This window comes from Ursus arctos, unplaced genomic scaffold (assembly GCF_023065955.2).
Source record: "Ursus arctos isolate Adak ecotype North America unplaced genomic scaffold, UrsArc2.0 scaffold_2, whole genome shotgun sequence".
Taxonomy (NCBI): Eukaryota; Metazoa; Chordata; class Mammalia; order Carnivora; family Ursidae; genus Ursus; species Ursus arctos.
The window spans coordinates 12,841,094-12,868,663 of record NW_026622874.1 but is presented as its reverse complement, the minus strand read 5'-3'; the positions used below and the strand labels follow the sequence as shown (position 1 = coordinate 12,868,663).

The window sequence follows — 27,570 nt, the reverse complement described above, 5'->3', positions numbered from 1 at the left end:
ATGCAGAAGCCTAGAAATCACTAATTTGCAGATGAAGAAACTGAATCATTGTTTAATCAACTAACTTAAAATGCGAAAACCAAGAGTGTTCTGCTGTCTTCTAATTCCAGGTTAAATCTTAAAGCTTTTAATGTCTCATTTTCTCCCAATTTCCCCCTCTCCTAAGCAATCTGCTCTTGAATTTTATAAAAACTTTCACTAATTTCCCCTACATGTTCTCTTTAAAAAGTTACATCCATTTTCTCATAGTTTTAACTATTTTTTATGTGTTGAGGCCTGGCATGGAGGACAGGATCACCTGGAATGAAGCAAGCAGGAAGGCAGTAAAGTCCGAGAAATGAAGGAGACCCCTTCGTAGGAGGCCTTGAACACTACTGAAGTAATTTAGTTTCTACCCCAAAGTCTCAAATCAGATGAAATTTATTTTCTCTTCAAGGTGGTGAATACTCATTCTGCTGGGAAACAAAAGAGTACTTCTTGAGTAAAAAGTATGCCTCCCAAGTTTAAGCGCCACCTAAATGATGATGATGTCACTGGTTCTGTGAAAAGTGAAAGGGTGAGTTTAGAATCTTAATTTTTCAAACAGATTCAAAATATGTTTTCATTCTCTTTGTAAATAATTTGTTTTAGAAAAATCTAAAGTTTATGGCTATATTCTAATTCTGTTTTTTACTTCATAGTAATTATTTTAAAGTGTAGATTTAAAATATTGGATTGGTGACTCAATTGAATTCTACTTCCATTATTGATCAGATTATACTCATAGCTTCTTTCTAGTCTTTCAAAGTGAATTTTATGCCAATACACAGCACCTTATTCAGAACTCTGGAACCAAATATGGTTGGAATTCAGAGTTTTTCAGATTTTAAAAAGGTAGTTAAATGCATATTATATAACAGCAGTCTTTTTGGCCTCTGGAGCAGCACCTCCAAGTAGTATTTCTCAGAGAAATATCTGATTACTGAGACCTGTGTGGCTCAGTTGGTTAAGCGTCCAACTCTTGATTTCAGCTGAGGTCATGATCTCAGGGTTGTAAGATCTGAACCCCGAGTTGGGTTCTGCTGCTGGGCATGGACCCTGCTTAAGATTCTCTCTTTCTCTCTCCCACACCCCCCCCCAAATAAAAAGAAAAGAAATGTCTGATTACTCTAAATATATAAGTAAAGCATATAAATAAATTAGCTAACATCAATTCAGGTCACGTTTTCCTCCAAATAAGTTTTGGCTCCAAACTTACAAAACCTCTTGGTTTTCAGAACTTCTTAGATTTTTGGAATTGCAGATAAAGAATGTTGGTTCTATAATTGTCTTGGAGTCCAGAGTAGTTTTTATGTAACATTCAATTTCTAATTTATTCCAGAACATTCTTTTTTTTTTAAGATTTTATTTATTTTAAAGAGAGAGCACAAGTGGGGGGAGAGGCAGATGGAGAAACAGGCTCCACACTGAGCAGGGAGCCCGATGTGGGGCTCTATCCTAGGACCCTGAGCCGAAGGCAGATGCTTAACCGACTGAGCCACCCAGGCGCCCTTATCCCAGAACATTCTATGCAGATTATCTATAAATCTAGAAGTTATGCAGAATTTTGGAAGAAATTTGATAGGAATGTTGTAGATAGATTACTTTTAGAATAAATACTCAAGAAATATTTATTGAGGAAAGGACTTAGTGTTTTTCTTTTTTATCCAGCAACCTGAAGCCCTCGCTCACTTCCTGTCTCATTACTATTTCTTCATTTACTGATGCATTTATCGACCACCTGCTATTGTGCTAAAAAACTGGAGGGCGCAGTCTCTGCCTGTATGGAGCTTATAGTCGACTTCACTTTACACATTCCTTTTTTGTACAAGTTCTGAACCTCATATTATTCACTCTTTACAACAGCTTGATTTTAAGTATCTTTTAGTACAATACGGGAAACATTTGTCTTTTCTTTATTCTGACTCACTCTAGTTTGTTTTTTACTTGAAGGGGGTAGAATCCACCAATAGACTAATTGCTAGGAAGCTTTTTAAAATAAGCTTTATGGGGGTGCCTGGGTAGTCCTTAACCACCTGCCTTTGGCTCAGGGCATGATCCCGGGGTCCTGAGATCGAGCCCTGCATTGGGCTCCCTGCTCAGTGGGAAGCCTGCTTCTTCCTCTCCCACTACCCCTGCTTGTGTTCCCTCTCTCGCTGTGTCTCTCTCTGTCAAATAAAAATAAAATAAAATAAGCTTTATGTATATACTTAAAATTATAAAAAATAGTCTCTATCAGTTCCGCTGCTGAGAGTGTAACTGTGGCTCTTTCTCTTTACGTTGTTGGTTGATTACTGCCACAATTAACTGTAAAAATAGGATATTGAACCAGAATTGAACAAAATTGGCTGTTTAAGTAGAGACCTCCTTTTGAATGTTTATCAGATGGTGAAATTTGGTAACTGGTTCTAATAATCTATAAATTACTTCTAAAAACTTTTTAAAGTTTTATTCTACTTTCGCATTCCACGTTTCTTAGTAACAGCTTTATTGAGATATAGTTCACATGCCATACAATTCACTCTTTTAAAGCGTACAATTCAGTGGTTTTCAGTTTATTCGCAGAATTGTGCAACTATCATCACAGTCAGTTTTAGAACATTTTCATCATTCCAAAAAGAAACCCTGTACCTTTTAGCATTCATCCCTCATTCTTCTCATCCCCTCAACCCTAGACAACCACCAATATATAGATTTGTCTACTCTGGACATTTTATATAAATGGAATCATACAGTATGTTGTCTCTATAATTGGCTTTTTGAATTTAAATCCTAGTGTTTTTGAAGTTCATGCGTGTTGTAACATGTATCAGTACTTCATTCCTTTTTATTGCTGAATAATATCCTAGTATATGGATATATCACATTTATCCATTCATCACTTGATGGACATTTGGGGTTTTTTGGAATATTAATGACTTTTTCCACACCACTTCTGGCTGTTGACTTTTTGGCTATTTGACTGTTAAGAATAGTAGTTGGGGCTCCTGGGTAGTGCAGTCAGTTAAGCGACTGCCTCTTGGTTTTGGCTCAGGTCATGATTTCAGGGTTATGAGATCCAGCCCTCCTGTCGGACTCCGCACTCAGCGTGGAGTCTGCTTAAGACTCTTTCTCCCCATGGGGCGCCTGGGTGGCACAGCGGTTAAGCGTCTGCCTTAGGCTCAGGGCGTGATCCCAACGTTATGGGATCGAGCCCCACATCAGGCTCCTCCGCTATGAGCCTGCTTCTTCCTCCCCCACTCCCCCTGCTTGTGTTCCCTCTCTCGCTGTCTGTCTCTATCTCTGTCAAATAAATAAATAAAATCTTTAAAAAAAAAAAAAGACTCTTTCTCCCTCTCGCTCTGCCTCTCCCCCTGCATACATGCACACACAGTCTCTCTAAATAAATAAATTCCTAAAAAAAAAAAAAAAACAACTGGCAGTGCTGGGCTGCCTGGGTGGGTTAGTCTGTTGTGTCTAACTCTTGATTTCAGCTCAGGTCATGATCTTCAGGGTTGTTAGATCGAGCCCCACATTGGGCTCTGCTCTGAGCATGGAGCCTGCTTGAGATTCTCTCTCTTTCTCTCCCTCTGTCCCCCCAAAGCCCCCCCCCACCCACCCACACTCACACTCTCTCTCAATAAATCTTAAAAAAAAAAAAGCAGTGCTATGAATATTCACATACAGATTTTTACGTGAACACATTTTCATTTTTCTTGCGTGAATACCTAGGACTGGAATTGCTGGCTTGGTTATTATGTTCAACCTTTGGAAGAATTGCCAAATTGTTTTCCAAAGTGGTTGCACAATTTTTACATTCCCACTAGCAGTGTATGTGGATTCCACTTTCTCCACATTTCTGCCAGCCAGTTTCTCCTCATCACCAATTTCTCCTCGTCAGTTTGATTGTTTAATGCTTTTGTCCTAAAATTCATCTTTGTATTAATATTGCTAACCCTGACATTTTTTTCATTAGAATCTGCTGATGTGTTTTTTTCCACTTCTTTTTTTCATCCTTTATTTGACATTTGTTTTAGGTGAATTTTTTGTAAACAGATACTGGCTGGAATTTTTGGACTCTAATCATGTGTAGTTTTTACTTTTAATATGAGCATTCAAACCATTCATGTTTGTTATGATAACTAACATATTTGGGCTCTTTCTGTCTTAGCCAGTCGCTCTGCTGGCCATGAAAGCCTCTCCCCCTGATCTTTGGTTGGCCCTTTGTTATCTTTGGATCTCGGCTTAAATTTCATTTCTTGAGAGTCATTTTCCATGACAACCTAATCTCATTTAGTCACCCTGTCACTTCCTATCCTGTCACTGTTTCAGTTCTCAGCATAGCATTTGTCACCATCAGATATTTTTCTATGAGAGTTCAGACTTGACTGTCTTGTTCAAAGCTGGTGCTTGCCTAGAACAGTGCCTAGCACATAGAAGATGCACAAACATGTTTATTAAATGAATATTGAATACATCCTTTTTCATTTTCTCACTCTCTGTGGTATGTTATATATTATCCATAGATATGGTTCATTATATTTCATATGTTGTCCCTCTTTTCCCTGACTACTTTGGCAGATGGATTGTTTTTCCTCATCTTCTCCCCAGCCCCAGTATCGCTAGGTAGTTAAAAAACGTCCTTTCAGGGTGCCTGGGTGGCGCAGTCGTTAAGCGTCTGCCTTCGGCTCAGGGCGTGATCCCAGTGTTCTGGGATCGAGCCCCACATCAGGCTCCTCCGCTAGGAGCCTGCTTCTTCCTCTCCCACTCCCCCTGCTTGTGTTCCCTCTCTTGCTGGCTGACTCTGTCAAATAAATAAGTAAAATCTTTAAAAAAAAAAAAAAAAAAAGTCCTTCCTTTGTCCCTCTCTCTTTTTTGTTATTAACTTCATATTTTAACAGTTATGTTTAGAGGCGCCTGGCTGGCTCAGTCGGTTAAACGGTTAAGCGTCTGCCTTGGGCTCAGGTCAGATCCCAGGGTCCTGGAATTGATCCCCACTTGGGCTTCCTGCTCAGTGGGGAGCCTCCTTCTCCTTCTGCCTCTCCCCCACTCATGCTCACTCTCTCTCTCAAATAAATAAATAAAATCTTCCAAAACAAAACAAGTCCCCAAAAAACAGTTATGTTTAAATCTTTGTTCTCTTTCAACATACCAAAAACAATGCCCACTCCATTGTTTTACTTTCTCATTCTAGCAAGCTTCCCGCCTCCCCCACTCCTGTCCCCGGTGAGGTGCGCCTCTCACTCTTACTTCTGCATTTCCTCTTCCACTCCCACTCCTAGGTTTTATTAGAACAATTTTGGGCCCTTTTAAAGTTATTCCTTACCTTTTCTTTTTCAATAGCTGTAAGATATAATTCACCATCACCTTATCATCATTTATTCAGATTTGACCACACATTTTATTAGATTCAATGATTGTATCAGTCTCTGTCTTAGAATGTTTCTTCTGATATAATTGGGTTTTTTGGGCTGGTGAAATTCCTTGAGTGATTTTCTCAGAAAAGGCACATAGGTGGTGTATTTGTTTCCTATTGCTGTTGTAACAAATTACCACAAACTCAAAACAACACAGATTTACCATCTTACGATTCTGGTGACCAGAAGTCCACAGTGGGTCTTCCTGGGCTAAAATCAAGGCTCTGGCAGGATGTGTTCTTTCTGGAGGCTGTAGGGGAGAATCTGTATCCTTGCCTTTCCCAGCTTCTAAGGCTGCCTGTGGTCTTTGGCTCATGCCCTTCCATTGTCTTTAATTTTTTTTTTAATTTTTTTGTTCTTAAGATTTTATTTATTTATTTGACAGAGAGAGAGACAGCCAGCGAGGGAGGGAGGGAACACAGGCAGGGGGAGTGGGAGAGGAAGAAGCAGGCTTCCAGCAGAGGAGCCTGATGTGGGGCTTGATCCCAGTACCCTGGGATCACGCCCTGAGCCAAAGGCAGACACTTAACGACTGAGCCACCCAGGCGCCCCCTTCCATTGTCTTTAACGACTGAGCCACCTAGGCGCCCCCTTCCATTGTCTTTAAAGTCAGCAGTATAAGATCTTCTAATTCCTCCCCTTCCCCCTACCCTTTCCCTCCCTGTCTTCTCTGTCTCCTTTCTCTCTCTTTCTCTCTCTCACTCTGGCACTTCTGCCTTCCTCTTTTAAGAACTCTTGTGATTATGTTGGGCCCACATGAATAATCCCTATTGATCTTCCCATCTCAAGATTTTTAACTTAATCACATCTGCGGAGTCCCTTTTAGCATGCAAGGAAACATTTTCACATGTTGCAAGGATTAGGTTGGGGATATCTTGGGGAGTTATTATTCTGCCTACAAGTTACATACCATCTACGTTCTTGTATTGCTGAAAAGATCTGGTTGTTCAGAGAGGGTATGATCATCTTCATCTTAAGGAAAATAGTTCCATTCTTATTAAATAAAAGTATAAAGTTGTGTTTGTTTGGAAGTTCTGATATGTGTAGAGGTTTATTTGTGAACCGTGAAGGTAGTAGGTGGACTGTGCCAATTATTAAACCCTTGTCTCCCAGCTCCGAACCTGTCTTCTGTACTCCTCTCTGATACTGGAGATGGCTCTGCAACTACATTTCTCCTTTGCGCCCTGGCTCCCTATTAGGTTCTGCCTGTATAGAGATACTGGAAAGCAAGAGGAAGGAGAAGGGACTTAACTTCTTCCTGATTGCCTACAGTTCCTTATTCCCACTCTGGCTTCAGCGACCTTACTACCTTGTAGTCAGTCATAGGATCCTGCTATTAAAAGCATTTTCTTTGGAGGATTGGCCTATGTGGTTCTGCCTCTTAGCTTACAATGAAGCACAGGTGATCACTCTTCCCTCTGTCTGGAACCTTGGAGGTAAGAGCTTTCACTAGGATAGAACTCCTTTCTTTACTCCTCCCTGACAGTTTGTAAGCCTTCTGAATCTGAAAACTCAAGTCTTTTTTTTTTTTTGACAGAGAAATCTTTTGGAAGATGATTCAGATGAAGAAGAAGACTTTTTTCTGTAAGTTTTTTTTTTGTTTGACAGCTTTATTGGGATGTAATTAACATCTAATAAAATGCATAGAGTATATGAGTTTTGATACATGTACTATACACTTGTGAAGTCATCACCAAAATCAAGTAATGAACATAACCATCACCTCAAAAGTTTCCTCATACCCATTGGGAATCTGTTACTTCCGCTGTCCCTAGGCAACCACTGATCTGCTTTCTATCACTATAGGTTGTATATTCTAGAATTTTTTAAATAAATGGTGTCATTCAATGTGCCTTTTTTTTTTTTACCCCCCACTGACTTCATTCACTTTGCATAATTATTTTGAGATTCATCCATGCTGTCACATGTATCGGTGGTTCCTTTTTATTTCTGAGAAGTATTCCATTACATGAATGTACTGCAATTCATTCATTCATCCACTTACTAATAGATGTTTGGGGTGTTTGTAGTTTTCGCTATCATGAATAAAGCTACTATAAACATTTATGTACAAGTATTTTTGTAGACTTACGCTTTCAGTTGGGAAAATACTTAGGAGTTAGTTGAATAGCTAGTATATCTTTATGGCTGTTTTCCAAAGTGGTGTACCATTTTATATTCCCGCCAGCATTGTACAAGAGTTCTAGTTGCTCTGAATCCTTATCAATACTATATATGGTCAGTGTTTTAATATTAGCCATTCTTACAGTTATGTAGTGGTATCTCACTATAGTTTTAATTTGCATTTCCCTAATGACAAATCACGTTGGATATCATTTTTGTGTGTATTTGCCATCCTCATATCTTCTTTGATAAAGTACATGTTAAAATATTTGCCCAATGCTAAATGTGTCTTCTTTTTCAGTTGTTTTTGTATTCAAGATATGAGTTCTTTGTCAGATATGTTTTACAGATACTTACTTTCAATCTGTAACTTAATCTTTCCATTTTCATAACAGTATCTTTTGAAGATCAAACTGTTGATGAAATCACATTTTTTCTTTTATTGTTTTTGCTTATTTAAGAAATATATGCCAAATGCAAGTTCAATAAGATTTTCTCCTATATTTTCTTCTAGGAGTTTTATGCTTTTGGCTTTTACATTTAGGTCTATAATCTATTTCAAGTAAATTTTTATATATGGTTGAGGTAAGGGTAAAGAATGATTTCTGTTTTGTTTTGTTTTACTTCTTGGCATATGGCTGTCCAGTTGTTCTTCCACCATCTGATGAAAAGATTATCCTTTTCCCATTAAATTGCCATGATACTTTGTCAGTTAATTGATCTGATCAATCCTTTACAGTTGTGATTAGAAAGGGCTGTGTTCATGCAGGCCTAGATTTGTATTTGCAAAGTCAGGAAGGCGGGTGTATTGTTGCAGGAGTTTTCTCTGGAGATTGATGTAGAGTGGTGTGCCTGAGGGAAAACATTTGCCTCCCTCTTTGTTATAATGTTGCAGAGATTTTGTAGAGGCTTTTTCCCCCAAATAAAAACATTTTATAAAAAGTAATTGACAGCTGTGAGGCAGTGAACAAAAAGAGCCTGCCGGATAGGAAGCAGATCCATTAACAGGAAATAGTTTCACTTCGGCAAGGTCAGATGAAGTGGGAAGATAATTTCCTACATGTGACAAGATTTCCAAAGAGTCACAGAGCTAATTGCCACGGTGCCAGTTATGGTGAAAAGCCTTAGAACTAGAGCAATAGCTGCCTGTCAGAAAGGAACTTAGGGTTGAACAGAAGGCCAGAGGGTTAAATAAGTGATTCGCTCATTGGAAGCTGGATACCCTTATGAGAAACACTCACTCTGAAGACCCGCAGTGTACCGCTGGAAGTCCACTTTCAGAGGGTCTGACATCAAGCGGACACACTTGCTCAAAATGCGGCTTCCACACCTTGTGGTTCTGTCTGGGTGTTGAAAGGGAGACAAAATAAATACATTTTTAAAAAAATCAACACCCAAGTTTATAGCAGCATTATTCACAATAGTCAAAAGATGGAGCAACCTAAATGTCAGCAGGTGAATGGATTAAAAAAAAGTATATCGATACAGTAGAATATTACTCAGCCTTTATTACTCAAAAAGGATGGAAATTCTCACACATGTTACAACATGGATGAACCTCAAAGACATTATGCTAAGTGGAAGAAGCTGATCACAAAAGGATAAATTTTACATGATTCCACTATTATATGAAGTACCTCGAGGAGGTGAATTCATGGAGACACAAAAGTAGAATGGAGGTTGCCAGGGGCTAGGATGAGGGGGAATGGGAGTTAGTGTTTAATTAGTACAGATCATATTTTTTTTCCTTTTCTTATCTTTTTTTTTTTTTTTTTTAAAGTAAGCTCTGCACCCAACATGGGGCTCAAACTCTCCACCCTGAGATCAGGAGTGGCATGTCCTACCAACTGAGCCAGGCACCCGATCCTACTTTTTAAAATTTTTGTGGTTTATACCTTATTCTCTATCTCAGAGGAATGATAATTACTCAAAATATCCAAAAGTTTTTATTTCCAGAATACTAAATTCATTGAAATGATACAACACTTGACTAATAAATAATTTGAGAAATGTTGGTATTTTCATAGACTCTTGGATATCCCTTTAGCTTTGTTGGTAAGTTTAAGATGAGTAACGAAAAAAATACTAGTGTTTTGAATGGATTTTTCTCTATATCCATTCCTGATAATCAGCATTTTATGATAACCTAATTCGAAGGTGAATTTACTTTTAGTGTTCTATAATTGATGATAAAGCTATTCATAGTCACTGGCACTTGAGGTGTTAAGGTGTTTCGGAGGTTAGTGATTAGAACAACCTGTGTATAAACAAAGGGTTATATAAACTCTACTTTTTCTGAAAATTTTAACATGCAGAAGAATTAGGTTGGTTGTGGCCAGCGCTAAGTACCAGGAAAGTACAGGTGTGATAAACATCATTCAGTTCCAGCAATACCAGTAAAATGTGGTTTCTTATAATAAATGACTGATCCATGTTTAGAGTTGAGCTTGATTTTGTGTGTGTGTTTACTATTGTTTTTTTTTTTTTTAATGCTCTCATTATGAATATGTACTTGGTATTTTGTTTTCAGAAGGGGACCATCTGGACCAAGATTTGGACCTAGAAATGATAAAATTAAGCAGTAAGTGCCTGAGATACTTATTTGCTTAAGTGATTATCATATTTCTGTGGGGACCCAGGGTTGGCAGTCTTCAGCCTATGAGCCAAATCTGGTTGCTGCCTATTTTTCTGAATAAAGTTTTATTGTAACACAGCCATGCCTATTTGTTTTATTATCTGTGGCTGCTTTCAGACTACAGTGGCAGATTTGAGTGGTTGTGACAGAGACCTTACGGCCCACAAAATCTGAAATATCTATTATCCGTCTTGCCCTTTACAGAAAAAATTCACGGAGCCCTGATGTAGACTAACTATAACTACGGGACTGTAAAAACCGAATAAATGTTTTTATTTTCACAAAACTATTGTAAAAACCCAGTGAATGTTTTTATTTTCACAAAGCTACCTCTGAATAATGGCTAAGGAAATCCAATTTCTGTGTTGGTTTTTCTTAACTTGATTACTTTATGTCAAATCCATTTATTTAGCATAATCTCAAGGTCCATTTTGGTTTTAAATCTATAGCTTGATTCCCATTTTCAGAATTAATAGAAGTAATATAATAGATTTAGTTTTTTGAAGTATAATATTTTTTTATATTTCTCCAGAATTTTTTCATATCTATTACTTATCCTAATTCCTATATTGATCTAAGATTTATAGCTAAGTAATTTTCAGTTTAAAGCTTTTTCTGTGTATGTTGGTGGTGGTAGTGTGATGGGTATTGCTGTAGTAAATATATCTAATGTTAGAAGGATCTGAGTCCTGATAAGAAGAGAGAAGGAATGGGAGGAGCAGTGAAATAGCCCTGGAAACTGACCGGGTTCTGAAGACTAACTGTGGACAATAAACTAAATGGCCTGGATTCAGGATCTAAGGAGGAATAGTCACTGCTCTAGTTCAGGATGTGGTTGGCACACAGTGGGAAGGGTGCTGTAATAGGGAGTCAAGTTATTGGTCTGACACTTGGGCTTTAGGTAGCTGTTGGTGTGGAAAGAAAATGTCCACACTTAGCCTAATGGTGTGAATAGAATAGCTAATGGATTCTGCAATACAGAACCAAGGTTCCAACAAACTGATTTGAGTGGTAGACGGGATGTTTTCATTTCTCTTGCTATGTAACAGATTGCCCTGAACTTAGCAGCCTAAAACAACACACGTTATCATCTCACATTTTCCATGAGTCCAGGAGTTTGGTTACTGCTTAGGTGGGCCCTCTGCACCGGATCTCACAAGCCGGAAATCAAGGTGTTGCCAGGGCTGGGATCTCACTTGAAGCTCCTGACCAAGCTCAGGTAGTTGTTGCCAGAATTATTTTTCTTGCAGATGTAAAACTGATGGTACTTGCTGCTTCAAGGCCAGCAGAAGAGAGTCTCTGCTGCTCCAAGGTTCTAATTTGGTAAAGATACAGTAAAGATACAATGAGATGCTTAGATTCAGGCAGTTCATTATGTACGTAGACCGTAAAAGGAAGAGTAGCCAAACTCTGGGTTCTTGTCCTACATACCAGAAATGATGATTCCAAAACAAAAGGGGCTGCATGGCTGTAATAGAAGTTGTAGGATACCCTGTGACAAAGAGGCCAATTCTGCACTGTAGCTCAGGGGTTTTATAGCCTGCAGATATGACCTGCAAGGAAGCCTCCAAACATCATCAGAACCTGGGAGGTGGTAAGAAATTGTCTTGTGACCATCTTCTAGGGAGATGAGTGGGAGATGGCCTCACAAGCCATTCATCTTCTCGTGTTGAGGGAGGATTACAAAGCATTCAGGGTCATCAGGATGTCATGGCAGAGCTCTTCCTCTACACTGAGCCACAGTGACTTCTGTATCCACCCACATAGTTCTTACACCTAAACCGCCTGGAGAAGAGGACTCCGCTGATGACACACTTGTTTTTTGTCCTATCAGTATGCTTTGTTTCCTATCTGATAGCCTCACTGTAGAGTGAGTATGGCTTGTTGAGTCTTTTGAATATGATTTCCCAGATGAACCCAGACCACTACTGGTAGGTGGGACAGAATGGGCACTGCAAACAAAGTATCTATGTTAGCAAGTGCCAAGCACATACACAACATGAATATGTTTATGTACATATTAATTAGCACAGTATCTTTGGTGATCACAGAATTTTAGAATAGTAAGGGATTATTGAGTAACTGTAATGGTTCTTACTCCAGAGCTAAAGGCTTGCCAGACTTAGAAGGTGGTTCGTCATCAAAACACACATATTCAGCTTTGTGGGCAAAATCATGAATGTGTATTTAACCAGGCATGACTCAGTGTGTGTGCTCAAGATGGCGGAACATAACCTACCACACACCTTGCCCATGGACAAAATTCCTGGCATTAGTTGAGTAACCAAAATTGCTAGCACTGGTGAGTTTCTTTAAGCTGTGTTGGCACTACCTAGTTTGCAACATTTTAATACAGGGTATTTCTTAACTGCATGCATCAGCAACATTGTTGCTTTGTTTGAATTTGATGGGCATGTTGACACCAGATTATTCCCACAAAAAAATACTCACCATCACTTTCTATGGAAGATTTTTTTGGTGAAAGATTTAAAATATTCACATGCCTATATAAAATGTATGATTCTCTTTAGAATGTTTTATTTGCTTTTAAGTTAAATAATAGCTTTATAAATGCAACTCTAATGAATTACAGGCATTCTCTGTTAGGAGTAGGAAATTTCCTAACTATAGTCTTGGTCCAATTAGTTTAACTTTATAAAAAGGCCTCCAAGGAATGTTCCATGATGCAACAAAAAATATATAGTTGCAAAAATACAGCATAACTTTAAACCTTCTTTAGTCAACAGTACCTTAAAAAGCCACAAGATGGGGGTATTAAGTATGAAAATAAATATTTTCTTTAGAGTATTTGTTGTAGAGCATGATTTTTTTCTTTCTTAGTAGAAGAGCACTGACATTAAGGACATGCTAAGTGTTAGGCATTGTGCTAAATGTTTAAAAAACACTGTTACATCTAATTCTCACAAGTTGAGAGATGATCATTTTCATTTTAAAAGTGAGAAAATATGAGGCTCAAGGAGGCTTGCGGCAGACACTACTATACCATGCAGCTTCCCTGTTGATAACTGGAATAGAGGCATTTCAGGAATACAGGTGCTGTCAGGCCCTAAGGATGACTTAAATCAAATTGAAATGTCTTTTCCTTTGTGCATATCTTTATCTTTTCCTGGGTATGTTCTCTCTGTGTCCTTTTCTTCTACCGTATGACTCCTTTAACCGGAAAGGATATAAATCTCCACACCCTCTTTTACAAACTTGTTTTTCCTTTGAAGTTTTAATTTCCTATTTTAGTTAATAGCATCATCTCCTGATACTCGATTGCTCAAATTACAAATCTTTCTATCCTTTTCCTGCTTCTACCCTTTCTTGCCTCTACCCTTTCTTGCCCCAACTTCTTCACCAATGTCCAGTTAATAACTTGGTGCTTGAAATATCCCCTCCTCTCACATATATTTCCTTAGCCTAGAATTTTCCCACCATCAGCCTCCTTCGTTACTCTGCCCAGTTTACGAACTTATCCCCTTAAAACTCAGTACCAGGATCTTGATGCCGTGTCTGTCTGCTCCAGGCTACACAACTGATACTATGGGCTTCCTTCCATTATGGCACTTAATGCATGGTGGTATAATCACGGATACCAGTTTTCCCCAGTAGACTCTAATCTCTCTAAAGATTGGACTTAAAACCTTCACATTAGTATCCTCAATAAATAGTATAATAATAACTCCTTAATAAATGTTTTTTGAATGAATGAAATCATCCAGATCAGAAAATATTTGTTGAATGCCTACTTTCTACCAGGCACATTTCACATGACCTAGGAAATAAAAGGATGAGTGGGACAGTCTCTGCTTTTAAGGCTTAAATGATTTAAGGTGTAATAATGAGGATAAGATCAACATAAAATACAAGTAGAGATTGGTATTGTAACTGCTGTGAAAATGTATAAGATCATGTGAAATATGTTATCACTTCTTTTTAAAGAATTATCCTTTATATTAAAATAAATAGATAATTTTCTATAGAACTTGCATTCTGGGCATGAGAACATCTTGAAATATAGAAACACATTATGAGATTTTCCATTATTAAATAAGGGTTTTACGATAGCTGGATTAAGACTGTTATACCAGCGGACAGTACTATGTGAAAGAGAAAGTAACAATTTATTAGTTAATCCTTAGCAGAAAAATTAAAATGTTGGCTGATTTCTCATAGTGAGAGAATTATTGCATGTGTGCCAGGCTGTTGAAGTAATACCCTTAGGTTTCTGACAGTGTAGTAAAAATTAATCTAGAATTGTATGAGTTCTGTCCTAATTAATCTGCCTTTATCCATGAGGTCTTTTGCTTATAGGGATTCTAGGACCATAGTTACTTCTTCAGTTTTTTGTTTTTGTTTTAAAATCATGTGTAGTGTATCAATATCCCTAGTGGCCGTCATCTGATCACGTGGAGGGGCTGCAGTACAGACCTGTTTTCTGCGCCAACCCTGCAGTACTGCCTTCCTGGCGGCTCTTGTCATCCCTTGCAAATGACAAAAAGTAACTACCTTGGGAATTTCAAGATTGGTTCTTGATGAACAATAGCTGTGTTTCTGTTACAGTTCTCTGAGTTCATTGGAGACCTCTGCATTCACTACCTTATATCTTTGTCAAGTAACTGGGTATGCTTTGCAGGATTTATACCCAAATTGTTTGCTTATTCAGCAAATGTTCATTGAATGGGAACAGGCACTGTGGCTGGTACTGGGGCTGCAAAAATGAACAAAATGGGCAAAGTTTCTGCATTCATCAAGCTTAGCTTCTAGTGGGGGAAAGGCAGGAAACAGGTATGTACTTTCACTTAGTGTTAAATGCTTTTGGTAGACAAGTGGGACAGAGACAAGCTGTATCTCGGCTCTGAAGGTTCATGCAGTGCACTCATGCCACATTTGAACGTAAGTTCCGTGAGAGCTGGGATTGTCTGCTTTGTTCATTACTGTCTTCCCAGTGCCTAAAGCAATACGTAGCAGGCTCTCGTTGATTATTGAACACATTAATTAGTTGCTTAAGTTTTTGTGCCATTGTTCTTATATAGGATGAACTTTAGCTCTTTGTTTAGGTGATTAGGAATTGCAACAAGCCATCTTAAGGATTCAGGGGCTTTTTCGGATCTTTTTGGGTGGAAGAGAATTCTGAATATTCCAGCTTGGTTGTACTTCAGTCTAATACCCTTCAGTAGGATCTGTGTGGGTGACACAGAATTCTGGGGAGCTGGGATGAACCCAGAAGTCTGTGTGTGGATAACCAGTGGGTTTACATAATGCTTTTCACATAGGAAGGAGGGACATTCATCAAACATAGTCATTGCTACTTGAATCTGAGACTGCTTCTGAACCCACCTATGTCTAAATGGGTCTTCATTTTTATTCTAAAGCAAACTTTTTGGAGATACGGTTCTTCAAAGGGAAGAGATAAAACTTAAAATTACATACCCATGCCTCACCCCTGACTTACTGGGTTAGTTTGGGGGATAGTGTGGAACAGAGGGCAGAGACAAGGTGTGTATTGTGAAGTGTTTTTTTTTTTTTTCAAAGCACTGTAGGTGATAATTGACACAATTCTTTCTTCCCCAATTAGAAACAATTGCATATCCTTATAAATTTTATATATGTATAAATATATATATATATATAAAATTTATGTACATAAGGTATATGTGTGTGTGTGTATAGTTGCTAGTGATCCAGTGCATTTTAAACATTTTTGAGTCTTAAGAACATGAGTTCACTTTATTTCTCCTTTTAAATATTTCACTGGCATGACCATTTTATGAAGTTATTTAAGGTAATTTTTGTCTAACAGAACAGAGGAAAACTAAACACTTTAAATTACATTTCTGTGTTTGTGTACTCAAGGTAACTCCTGCGTGAGAGTAGGCAGCTGAGAACTAGACAAATGAACCAATGAAGATTAAGTCTTTATTAAACAGTCTGAAATTTGGTTAGAACAGGCCCTCATCACCTAACATAAAGAAGGAAATTATATTTTCATTTTGAAAAACAAAAAAAATTTTTTTTTAAGTATTTTTTTTTTTTTAAGATTTTATTTATTCATTTGACAGAGAGAGAAACAGCCAGCGAGAGAGGGAACACAAGCAGGTGTGGTGGGAGAGGAAGAAGCAGGCTCCCAGCAGAGGAGCCTGATGTGGGGCTCGATCCCAGGACTCTGGGATCACGCCCTGAGCCGAAGGCAGAAGCTTAACCACTGAGCCACCCAGGCGCCCCCCAAAAATGTTTCTTTTCTGCTCCTTCTTGGGTGCTTCAGAACCTTCCCAGCTGTGCCCATGTCTTAAACCTGTTTGTTTAAGAGAAAACTGATGAGCACTGAACAGCTACACCCATGTACATCAGTGTACATTTCCATTTTTGGAAACTAAGTATTTTCATAAACTAATCACACACCCAGGCAAACTCCTTTGTTAGCCTTAGTGTATAAACTACAGCAAAAGTAGGTTATAGCTGCGTCTATGGGATGCTTCAGTAGCCTGTGGAAAAGAAAATGAAACTGATTATTTAGAGTCAATCTATTTGACTAAAATCGGCAGTTACTGAACATTCTGACAGGAATTGCGGGAACAGGGCTAAATAAGCTATCTTTAAGTTAAATGTGACTTTGACTTATAGTATCTTTAATTTCCTGAGTGTTCAAACCCACAAAAGGAAGGACCGTGCTACACAGCCTTCACTTAAACATTTTATAGTTGAGTACTTGTCTGAAAAGCTATGGAAGTTTTCTAATGAAAGTTTCAAACATTATAAAATGCTCAAAAGAAAAAATGATTTTTAAATCTTTCTTTTAAACTAGTGTTCAGAATCAGGTGGATGAAGTTATTGATGTCATGCAAGAAAATATTACAAAGGTAATTGAAAGAGGGGAGAGACTAGATGAACTACAGGACAAATCAGGTACAGATACTTCATATATTTCTTGATATTATTAATCTGTGTTTTGATAGTTTATTTCTCCTCCCATTTCTCAAGCCAGAGTTTAGGAATCTTGGCTTAGGAAAATGATACTTGGTTCTTCAGTTTGTGATTTTAGTATTTTAACTTTAGCTCCCTTTACTTGAATCATCTTATTGCATTAATTGTTGGGTTGAGAATGGAAAAATTTTGAATTTATTGTTGAACAGTTAGAATAGAATTTTTTTTGCCTTATTATGTTTCATGTGCACTGTATTTCTTATGATCTCAAGAAGGAAACGTCTAATCACTTCTTTTCAACACTTACGTCAAACTTCATCGATATTTTTATGTTAGGCTTTCTCTGATAACTTAGTAACATTTCTTTATTGACAAATGTTAGTCTCTGTACTTGTAACAGTTGGCACGTGTCAGCTTCTCAAATATTATTTCAGTGATGAATGACTGAATACCTCACTCATCCTTGAAAGACTTGTAGAACCACAAAACTTACTTAACCACTTTTAAAATTCATTGTTTTGCTTCAGACTGTTTCACAGTTTGTTTATCCATTGTCCTGTTAATGTTTCAGATTTTTTTTCACTATTAAACAGGTTTGTAGTGGGCATGCTTGTATATGTCTCCTTGTGCGCATGTGTGAAAGTTTTCTCTAGGGTGTGTAACTAGCAATAAATTGCTGTTTAGTAGGGGACAGATATTTTCAGCTTTACTAGATACTATCAAACTATTCTTCAAAGTGATTAAATCTCTACCAATTTATATCCTCACCATGTATGAGAGTTCTTACTGTTCCACATCCTCAATAAAACTGATAATGTCCCAGCAAAAATAACTAAATAAAATTCATTGTTTTACTTCAAAATCAGTCACTTTTTGTATCTTCTAAGAATCTAACCTTTTCCACATGTAAATTTTTTTTTCCATAGGTGTGTCAGGTATTTGAATTTTTAAAGAGTATTTTCTTACCAGAATTCATAAGTTTATGTGAAAGCATTGAGGCCCTGGGAAAAATGACCTACAGCCGTTTTTGCTTTTTCCCCACCTCCCCTAGTACAGATTGCCAGAGTTTGTGGGTGGAGGAAAGGGAGGATGTTGTTTTAATGCTTAAAAGGGAGTACATTTGCAGAAGTAGAAATTAATATTTTCTTGTCTTTGTGTGACTAGATAAAAGAATCCTGTTATGTCGTTTAATCCTTCTCTCCATCCTCTATGTGATATAGAAAGCTTATCGGATAATGCCACTGCTTTTAGCAACAGATCCAAACAACTCCGAAGGCAAATGTGGTGGCGTGGATGCAAAGTAAGTCGGTCAGATGACACTAGATAAGTTGCCCAGCATCTCAGGTGGTCTTAAAGAATAAAGGGCCTCTAGATCTGAAACTCTGTGAGGATGGGAACTATCACTGCTTTGTTTATTATAGCTTCTGAACTTGGGACATGTTGGGGCTCAGCAAATATTTGTTCAACTAATTAATAGCTTCGGGAAGAGGAATAACTAAGGAATCAAGCAATTCCTAAAAGGATGTTTTCATGGATTTCTTCATAGGAAGTATCCCACACTTTATTAATAATTTAGCTACTTGTAGACTTAACTGCCTTGTAAGAAATATAAAATTTTCGTGTAATTTATTATTAGCACCTTTTTGGAGCAACTTATAATGTTACATAGAGATATTAAAAAGATGGAAGCTAGAGAAAAATATAATTTTCATTGGAAAAGAATAAATAAAAGCAGTTTATATGTCAAAATCCATTATTGACAAATGAGGCTTAAAAAAATCTCACTATTATTCCAGAGAAATAAGAAATAAAAGAGAAATGTTTAACAAGGAAAAACATGAGAATCAATATATACACTAATATTTTCTTGCAAAACATTTTATAGAAATGAATTTGCTTCTTAAATCAAATATGGCTACTAAGCATTAAACAGAAAATGTTTAAGATTTCATAGCAAATTTCATGTCACGTGAGCAATTTCTTTTTCCTCCAAATTCCGTGTATCATTTTTGGCTTTGTTGAAAATCTTAGACATAAATTCACTGTTTTAATCTCTCATTTTCAAGTTTAGCGGTAACTTTCTAAACTTGACTTTGCCTTATGCTAAGAATTTCTTCCAAAAGTTGCCATGGATTTACTTGTCTTTGTCGGTTGACCTGTTAAATCATCTTACTTTCAGAAATAGAACTGAGGAAACATGTTTCATTGTACCCCTTGTCTAGAATTTTAATTTTGGCTTAAATTTTTATTCTTTAAAGAATAAATTCCCCATTTTCTTTAAGTTTTCCATTTTTATAGAAGTTCTCTACCCTATAGCCCGGTTTGGAAGAGCAAAGGGTCTATAAGCTACTCACTTCCTCTCCCCATACCTACACATGACCCATTGATGTAGCCACAAAAAGATGACCATAATGTGCATTTTGCTTGGTTTTTTTAGCCATATCTAAAGATTGTTGTTTTGTATTTTCTAGATTTCAGATCAGAGGAACAGTATGCTTTTTCTTTTTTTGAACAGTATGCTTTTAAGGAGAAAAATTGAATTATATTTTAAAATTATATTTGAATTATATTTCTAAGTAGTCCCTATATCACTGCCATTTTCTGGATTGACTTTATAATGATGAGTTAGGAAAGGCTAAGGAAAGGGATATAGGGACAGAAAATCAGAGGTTGTCAATGGCTAAGGGTGGGGATGTGGATGCTGACTGTAATAGGGCATGAGAGAACTTTTTGGAGTGATGGAAATGCCTTATGTTTGATGGTGGTGATTGACAACTAGACATTTGTCAAAACCCACCAAAATGAACTTTAAAAGGGTGAATTTTATTCTAGATAAAGTATATTTCAATAAACCTGACTTTAAAAATAAGTGAACAAAATTACCCAGTAGGTGAAGAGGGAGAATTTCAACATTGTTTTGTTATTGTAATTAATAATTTTAATAGGCATCTGGTGTCCACATTGCAAAGCTTCCATGTATTCTCTTAGTCACTTTGTTGTCGTAAATATGATGCCACTAAAATGTTACCAGTAGCTCTGTTTTAGAAACATTTAAGCTACTTCTGGTTGCTATTTCTGATACTCGTGTGGTTAGTAGCTAGGTATCTTTTTTATTTATTAATGAACCATCTTTAATCAATTATCTGTGAAAATGTTTGATGAAAACTGACTTGCATTTGAATTCATCAGGAAAATCAAGCCAATTTATAGTTTATGCATTTTAGGATTAAATGAGGAATGTGACAATTTTATAGGGAGATGTGAGCTGAAAATACGAAGCAGCTGAGTGAGGACTAATCTTCAGGTTTCTCCTCTCAACTGTGAAACAAAGAGTACACTTAGGCAGGTTACTTATTAAATGAGGTTATTCACAAAGAATCTAAATTATATTCCTCAAGATGGAGACAAAAATGCCAAAAAGAGAGTAAGGGGAACAAAAACTAACAGAGTTCTCATATATTTTGAGAGTAAGTGCTATAAAAAACACTGCCTTATGTTATGTGGAAAGAATGTATTATATTATGCCTGCGTTATTCATCATATCCTGACACTTGTGAACAGAATTGCTAAAATTTCATACTTTCCCTGGTCTCATATTAGAAATAAGCATGAGAAATCATAGACACTGTGTTCAGGCCAGTAAAGGCTTTGATTCTTACTATTTACTGTGCAGTACAGCCTTGAACAATAAAATCCAGGCAAGCAAAAACCCCTGAATTTGGGAACTCTGATTATTTGTAAAAAGACGCAAATAGCCAGTAAGTTCACATGAGAAAAAACTGGACAAGCTTCCAAGGGAAGAGCCTACTCATTGATGAGTTATAATGTAATAAATAGCATAACAGGTAATCTTGACTTTATTAACAAGTCAAACATTAATATCTGTCTTATGCCTTTTTGTGTGTTGCAGATAAAAGCCATCATGGCTTTGGTTGCTGTTATCCTTTTGCTAGTGATTATCAGTAAGTATTTATGAGATTAGTAATTTTGGGGGGTATCATTTGTTTTAGAGTTCATTCTAATTTCCCTTTTAACTTATTTTCAGTTGACCTAGTATGACTAATGTCAGGATTGAGTAATGACTTCTGACCCAGGTCAGGACCTCTTAACCTAGTAGGGTCTGTGGATCTCTGAAAATGTTCTTAAATTGTATGAAAAAGTGTATGTGAATATCCATATGCACATTTTTATTGGGAGAGGGTCTCTATCTTTTATCAGATTCTCAGAGAGAATCCTGCCTAGCCTCAACCCTCACCCGAAAATACAGGCCTAAGCTATTTGTTCAAGGCCAAACAACTGTTACATCCATCTTCTATTAGCTTTGGGTGTGGAAATTTGTATTTCATAATACTGTGTTTGGAGAACAAGTCCAGATAAATTTTCTCCATATGATGGTTTTTTGTCTTGTCGTTTTGTTTTGGTTTTAGATTTGAACTTGATTTCAATCATTAAAACTTAACTCTTGTCCTTTCTTTTTTTCCATAATGTTCTTATTAAAGTCAGATCTTTTTTATTACCTCCTTTTCTCCAAGGCCTCTTTACCTGTGTTTGTAGGGATTTTACGAAGATCTGTAAAGTGTCTCAAAATAACCATTTGAAAAACTCCATAGTGATCCTCTCTTTGTAAGAAGAAAAAGGTTGTTACAAAGAGATACTGTTGATCCTCATTGTTCGTGGATTCTGTGTTTGTGACTTCACCTAAAACAGTGATGTGTAAACCAGAAATCAGTCCTAGAGGTGCTTTCCCACTCGTTGGCAGCTGTGTTCAGAGCGGTGAAAAATCTGAGTTTCCCAGTGTGCATGTCCCAGCTGATATCTAACAAGGCCACGCTCTGCCTTTCTAGTTTCAACTCTCATAAAGTAACAAGTGTCTTTCTAAGCCTGTTTAGTGCCACATTTCTCCCATTTTTGTGCATTTTCTTGGTGATTTCACTATTTAAAGTGGCCCCCAAGCATCATGCTTATGTGTCGGCTAGCGTTGCTAAGCTCAAGAAGGCTGTGATGGGCCTTCCAGAGAACACCTGTGTTAGATAAGCTTCTTAGGCATAAGTTACAATGCTGTTGGCCAGGAGTTCAGTGTTCGTGAATCACCAACATATATGAAAAGGGTTATCTTTGAACAGAAACACAAGGTCATATACTGATTGGTTGACAAAAATGTAGCAGAGGCTTGCAAGAATTTAACCCTGTATTTTCCCTAGGAATGAGGGTTTTTCACTAATTCAGTGTTTGTAGTGATTTTATAGAACATAACTACTATAGATACCAAAAATCAACCATCATGGTAGATAATTTGGAAAATGTAGAATAAGGCATAAAGAAGAAAATAAAATTCAGCTGTAATCCTACTACACAGAGATAGCCACTGTTAATATAACTATCATATGTACTTCAGGTCTTTTCCTATTAAGATATTAAGCATGTTTTTAAAAAACTAATATATATACTTTCTAATAAATATATTTAATAACCTGGGACAATATGTGTAACATTTAAAAAGTACTGTAGCAGCTCTATGCTATGTTAATACCATAATCTATTTGATCAAAATGCCAATTTAGTGGCACCTGGCTGGCTCAGTCAGTAGAGAACGTGACTTGGTCTCGAGGTTGCAAGTTCGAGCCTCATGTTGGGTGTGGAAATCACTTAAAAATAAAATCTTTAAAGAAAAAATGCCAGCACTAGACATTTAGTTTGTTTTGTGATATTTTTGCTTATCCATTCCCATTTGTTATCTTTCATCTCAGATAAAAGTTCCTTCCTGGGGCTCCTGGGTGGCTCAGTTGGTTAAACGTCTCTTGATTTCGGCTCAGGACATGATCTCAGAGTTGTGAGATTGAGCCCTGCACTGGGCTCCATGCTCAGTGCTCAGTGGGGAGTCAGCTTGAGATTCTCTGTCCCTCTTCCCCTCCCCACCTGCCCCACGTGCACACATTCTCTCTCTCTCTCTAAAATAAATAAATCTTTAAAAAAATAATAAGTTCCTTCCTCATTACCTGTTTCTAAAAGTAGACAGCTACATTTAGGAATATTGTTTTTAACATACCATCTGAATCTGATTTTGATATGTTCCTTTTTCATTTTTTTCTCTTGCAGTTCTTACAGTCTTGAAATACCGTGCTTGATTTGGTGACAGAGATCTTCATTACACAAAATCTGGGACAACAATAATAAAAGATTGCTGCATAATTTAAATGAAACTTATGTATATAACTTTCAAAACTCCTTTTTCAAGAAACTAAGAGGCAAGTATCACTTCAAATTGGAGCATTGAGAATGTCCAGTTATCTTCATCCCTTCTAACAAAATGTGTTTTTAAAAATTATGTTTAAGGCAAAGATAACCAGCCTCTATTATGCCATATTCCAAGGATCTAATTTGAAACTAGATACTTGCCTGTTCATTGTTTGTACATGTAATTAAACAGTGATCACAATATTTCATACTGTTATTGTAAGGACTTGCATTATTGCATCGACATGGGGGTCAGACTGGGAGTCTAGAAGCCTATGTAGCGTTCCAAAACATTATGCTAAAACACATGCATCGCCATTCCATCAATATCTGCAAGATTCTTCTTACATTACAATTGCTTTGCGAGCAACTTCCACATGTTTATAGGTGTAACAAAAGCTAAACGTTGTAAATGTTGCTGCCTTCGGCTATAACTAAAACATTCCAGTAAACCTATTTTTGACTGTATAAGGGAATGTGTAGTAATGTTTTAGCATATGGATTATGGAAATGGAAAATTTAAACAATACAAAAAGCGTAGTATGGCACCGTAAAACTGGAGACAATAAAATTATTGGAGAACATCATTGGAGTGTTTGAAAGTGAACAGCATGGTCCAGTCTGTTTCCAGTTAGCCTCCAAAAAGGAGGGTCCAGACCCAATGTGAGTAAATGAAATCCACAGGTAACTTATTCTCTAATCTTATTTTCTTTGATAGCTTCCCTCTTTAACTTCAGCTGGTCCTTCTGCCAGAAGTGCTAAAAGTAGCAAAATCGCCTGCTTAGAATTTGCTACTTTTGCATTCCCTGATCATCCCCGGAGAGATGCATGTTGTACAATCAAGTGTCAAATTAGCCAACAATGATGAGTGTGGAAAGCCAGGAGATAATCATCAGTCAGTAACCAAATAGCTAGAGTCACCATTAATCTAAGTGTGCTTTTACAGCAATAAGATGTATTGTTAACTTTAAAATGTGCCAACCTCCGTGTCGTTTAAATAAGTCAAAGTGAAAGACATAGTCCTCAAATGTGTTCGAGGAGGAAGCTTTATAATAAAATTGGAGGTTCTGCAGAAACTTGCGCACATGGATGTGTTGACTATATATACATGTATCACTAAATTTGACATAGGATTAAGAGAAGAACCAGTATTTAAATAGTAAAGAAAAATGATCCTGCATCGGTTTTATTTCTTTGGTCATTTTAATTCAGAATTTATGAAACACAGAAGCTGTTTTGGGGTGTTTTGTTTTGTTTTTTTTTTAATTCTACAGGATTAGTACTAAGACGCAAAAATGTTCTGTTTAAATGGAAAGAAATATGAAGGGAGAAAACAGGAGATACTCAAGACACCTGCAAGTTACGCTAAATTTTATAGTCCGACAACATTTCAAAAAAGATAAAGGTCTTACATACTCTGGGGTATTGTCACTGGTCTCTCTACTCTTTGTAAATGTCAATTAATGTAAATAACATAATAAATACTAAATCCTTTGACAAAATAGGATGCCCAGGAAAATGAGCATTTTTAGAATCTCAGTAGCTAATACAGTTCAGGAAAGGAAATGTTGTCACGGGATGGACAGAATCAGTCCTAACATACATATGTGTGTCTTTTACTTGGGCTTGGCATTAGATTCATCAGTGGTTAATTTTCCGTTGGTTGGGGGAGAAATCTGGTTTCTCCATGATAGCATTGAAGATGAAGATTATTTCTCACATGGCAATCCACATTTCCAGTGTTTCTTTTAACAAAGTATTCCACTCTTAAAGAAATATAAAAAATAAAACTATAAAATTATTTTTTAAAATTTTAACCATAAAAATTGAAGTATTTATATGATAATATCGTATATATGTAATTCTCTTTGTATTTAAATATATGGCTGCCAAAAGTACTGGTGGTGGGCATGTCATTCTGTGTTCTGGTGGTAGCTTGATTCACAGTTTATCCTTTTGTCTTTCTTGGTCTTCATTAATCCTGAGACCCTTAAAATGGCTGGCATGTTTATGACTTTATTGTGGTAATCTTGGAGCCTTCTTACAATCAAAAACAAAAGAAAAATATGTTGTTCAAATTGATGTCAGGCCTGTCTTCCTTCCTTCCCTTAATCATTCTTTTTCTCATTCAGCTCAGATCATCCTGCACTTGAAAAATGAAGTTTTACCACTATCAAAAGTATCATTATTTAACAGCAACGAAGATCAACAGAAAAATTCAAGTAGCTTTGTAAATACTAGTTGGTGCCCAGTGAAATCAGGTCACTATTTTTATAATGCCTGAAACATACCCTTATGATCTATGTTTAATTACTGAAGCCTATTGCCCTGTAACAATTTTATGATTATAACACTGATTAAGTCCTTCTGACTATAACCCAGTATCACCAGCGGTCTTTCGGCTTCTCCATCCTGATAAAGCTCACTGAAAATTGCACTCTGATTTTATGAACTTGGGGGTTTCTTGATTAAAAGCTCAATATTAAAAATGGAGCATATCTAAAATGGAGGAAGAATGATTAGTACACGTCAGATGGAGAAATACATGCTGTTAGCTTTCCTGTGGGTCACTTACCGTATAATCAGTCTGCGTTAGAAAATAACGTCAGCATTTCTACAGCAAAATTTGACATCGTTCAATTCTGTGTAGCAAGAATAAAAAGAAATTGAAATTTTCATTGTCAATACAGTCTTCAATATGCTTGCTGCCCTGTCAGCTTTGTCGCCCACACTGACTCTATCTACATCTGTGTGTCTATACACTGATTAGAAAACTTGCAAGAAGTTGTTTTTTCATGTTGAGAAGGAATGCCATTAGAAGAGGTCCTTAGCTGTATTGAGTCAGAGTATTACCAAGTCAAGGATAGCTAACTGCTCTGTTTCATTAGTCTAGTTTTGGGTTTTCACAATAGAAGTGTGATTGAAGTCTATTTTATTTTTCTGTGAGTGCGGAGTAAGGGCATGAATCAGTCCAAAAGCATTTGTACATTTGTTGTAGAATGCATTGTAGTGCTTATATTTGTGCAGGAAATGATCACAGAGCAATGTAAAGGTACTTAACTCCTAACAAGCTGAAAGATGCCCTACTTCTCAGTGTATCCACTGCTTTTCCCTGTTGTAGACAAACGACCATGTGTCAGGTGAATGTGGGGCTCGGGCTGTCTTTATAGGTTTGATTTGGTCTTACTCTGACTTCTGAAAATCAAATAGAATAAGGGATGGGGACACAAACTCTTTGAATCTGGCTTCCGTTTTATTATAAGAAACTGCTTGGAACAGGTCAGGGAGGAATGGAAAGGAAAGCATTACCGACCCAATTAGAGTGGGTAAGTGTAAGCTTGTGAAAGCACAGATAATACCGTATTTGTGTGTCTCCACTGCACGCAGCAGTTTTCTAGATCAGGGTGCCTAGGAAATCACAAAGACACCAGTGTGCTAGTACGAGAGTCCACTTCCGTAGTCCTCACCGCAGAGAGGACATGATCACATCATAGTGGCCTTTGGACTTTACCAGGAGGTAGTAGTGTTCTTTAATTATTATTGGGTCTAGAAAAATTCTGATTTTATAGTATTCCATCAGGTTCTTTTCATTTGAGGAAGTCTTCATGATTTGATTGCAAGGCTACAAAGTAAATTGCATATCTCAGAGATTTTAGTAAAATGTTAAAATTCAACCACTTGATTTTTATGCTTTGGGTATGTGTCATTTGCAATTCCACACTCTTCTATTTAACCATTTTGATAAGTGCCTTCGCTGTTTTCAGATGTATGGTGGGGATGAGCAACTGTAAGGGTCACGTGCCCTGTTCTCTAGCTTCTCCGTTCTTTCAACCATTCTTACCAGTGTTGCAGAGTTTAGAACTTTGTGTTCATATCAGCTATGTATTTGTAGCCCCTCCGTACAGTAAAATAAACTATTTCATAGAAAACAAAATTAAGCACTTTGGCTTTTTCGCTGTTACTTGTTGCCTTACCGTCAAAGCGTAGCTCACTTAAAATAACATCTGACTGATCACCCTGATTTAACCTGTCTTTCCAACCGAGTACATGGGGGGAAAATAAGAAAGAAAGTATTCTGTCACCGAAACCCATGCTCAGTGCACAACCTATTGGTGGAATCGAGGAGGAATTTCTCAGTGTAAAATCACTGAGTCTCAACTGTGGAAAAAACAGTGGTGGAATACTCGGGCTTTACCTCGGTCATGTCTGCTTGAAAGAGTGGAAGAAGGACACATT

General features: G+C 37.1%; 1 protein-coding gene across 4 annotated transcripts in view; it reads left to right on the top strand.

Moving 5' to 3' along the window:
- The window catches only part of VAMP4 (vesicle associated membrane protein 4), a 47,126-nt gene extending 19,858 nt beyond the window's left edge, over positions 1 to 27,268 (top strand). For 2 of the 4 annotated variants that reach the window (XM_044387920.3, XM_026509372.4), the window contains 7 exons: positions 437 to 556; positions 6,952 to 6,998; positions 10,069 to 10,119; positions 16,982 to 17,082; positions 18,321 to 18,400; positions 21,011 to 21,062; positions 23,197 to 27,268. In XM_044387920.3, the coding sequence (XP_044243855.1) occupies positions 491 to 556; positions 6,952 to 6,998; positions 10,069 to 10,119; positions 16,982 to 17,082; positions 18,321 to 18,400; positions 21,011 to 21,062; positions 23,197 to 23,225 (426 nt within the window). In that variant the 5' untranslated portion in view covers positions 437 to 490 and the 3' untranslated portion in view covers positions 23,226 to 27,268. The remainder of the gene's footprint in view (positions 1 to 436; positions 557 to 6,951; positions 6,999 to 10,068; positions 10,120 to 16,981; positions 17,083 to 18,320; positions 18,401 to 21,010; positions 21,063 to 23,196) is intronic. The other 2 variants (XR_008960344.1, XR_008960345.1) reach the window with 2 other exon arrangements.
- The last annotated feature ends 302 nt before the right edge of the window (positions 27,269 to 27,570 follow it).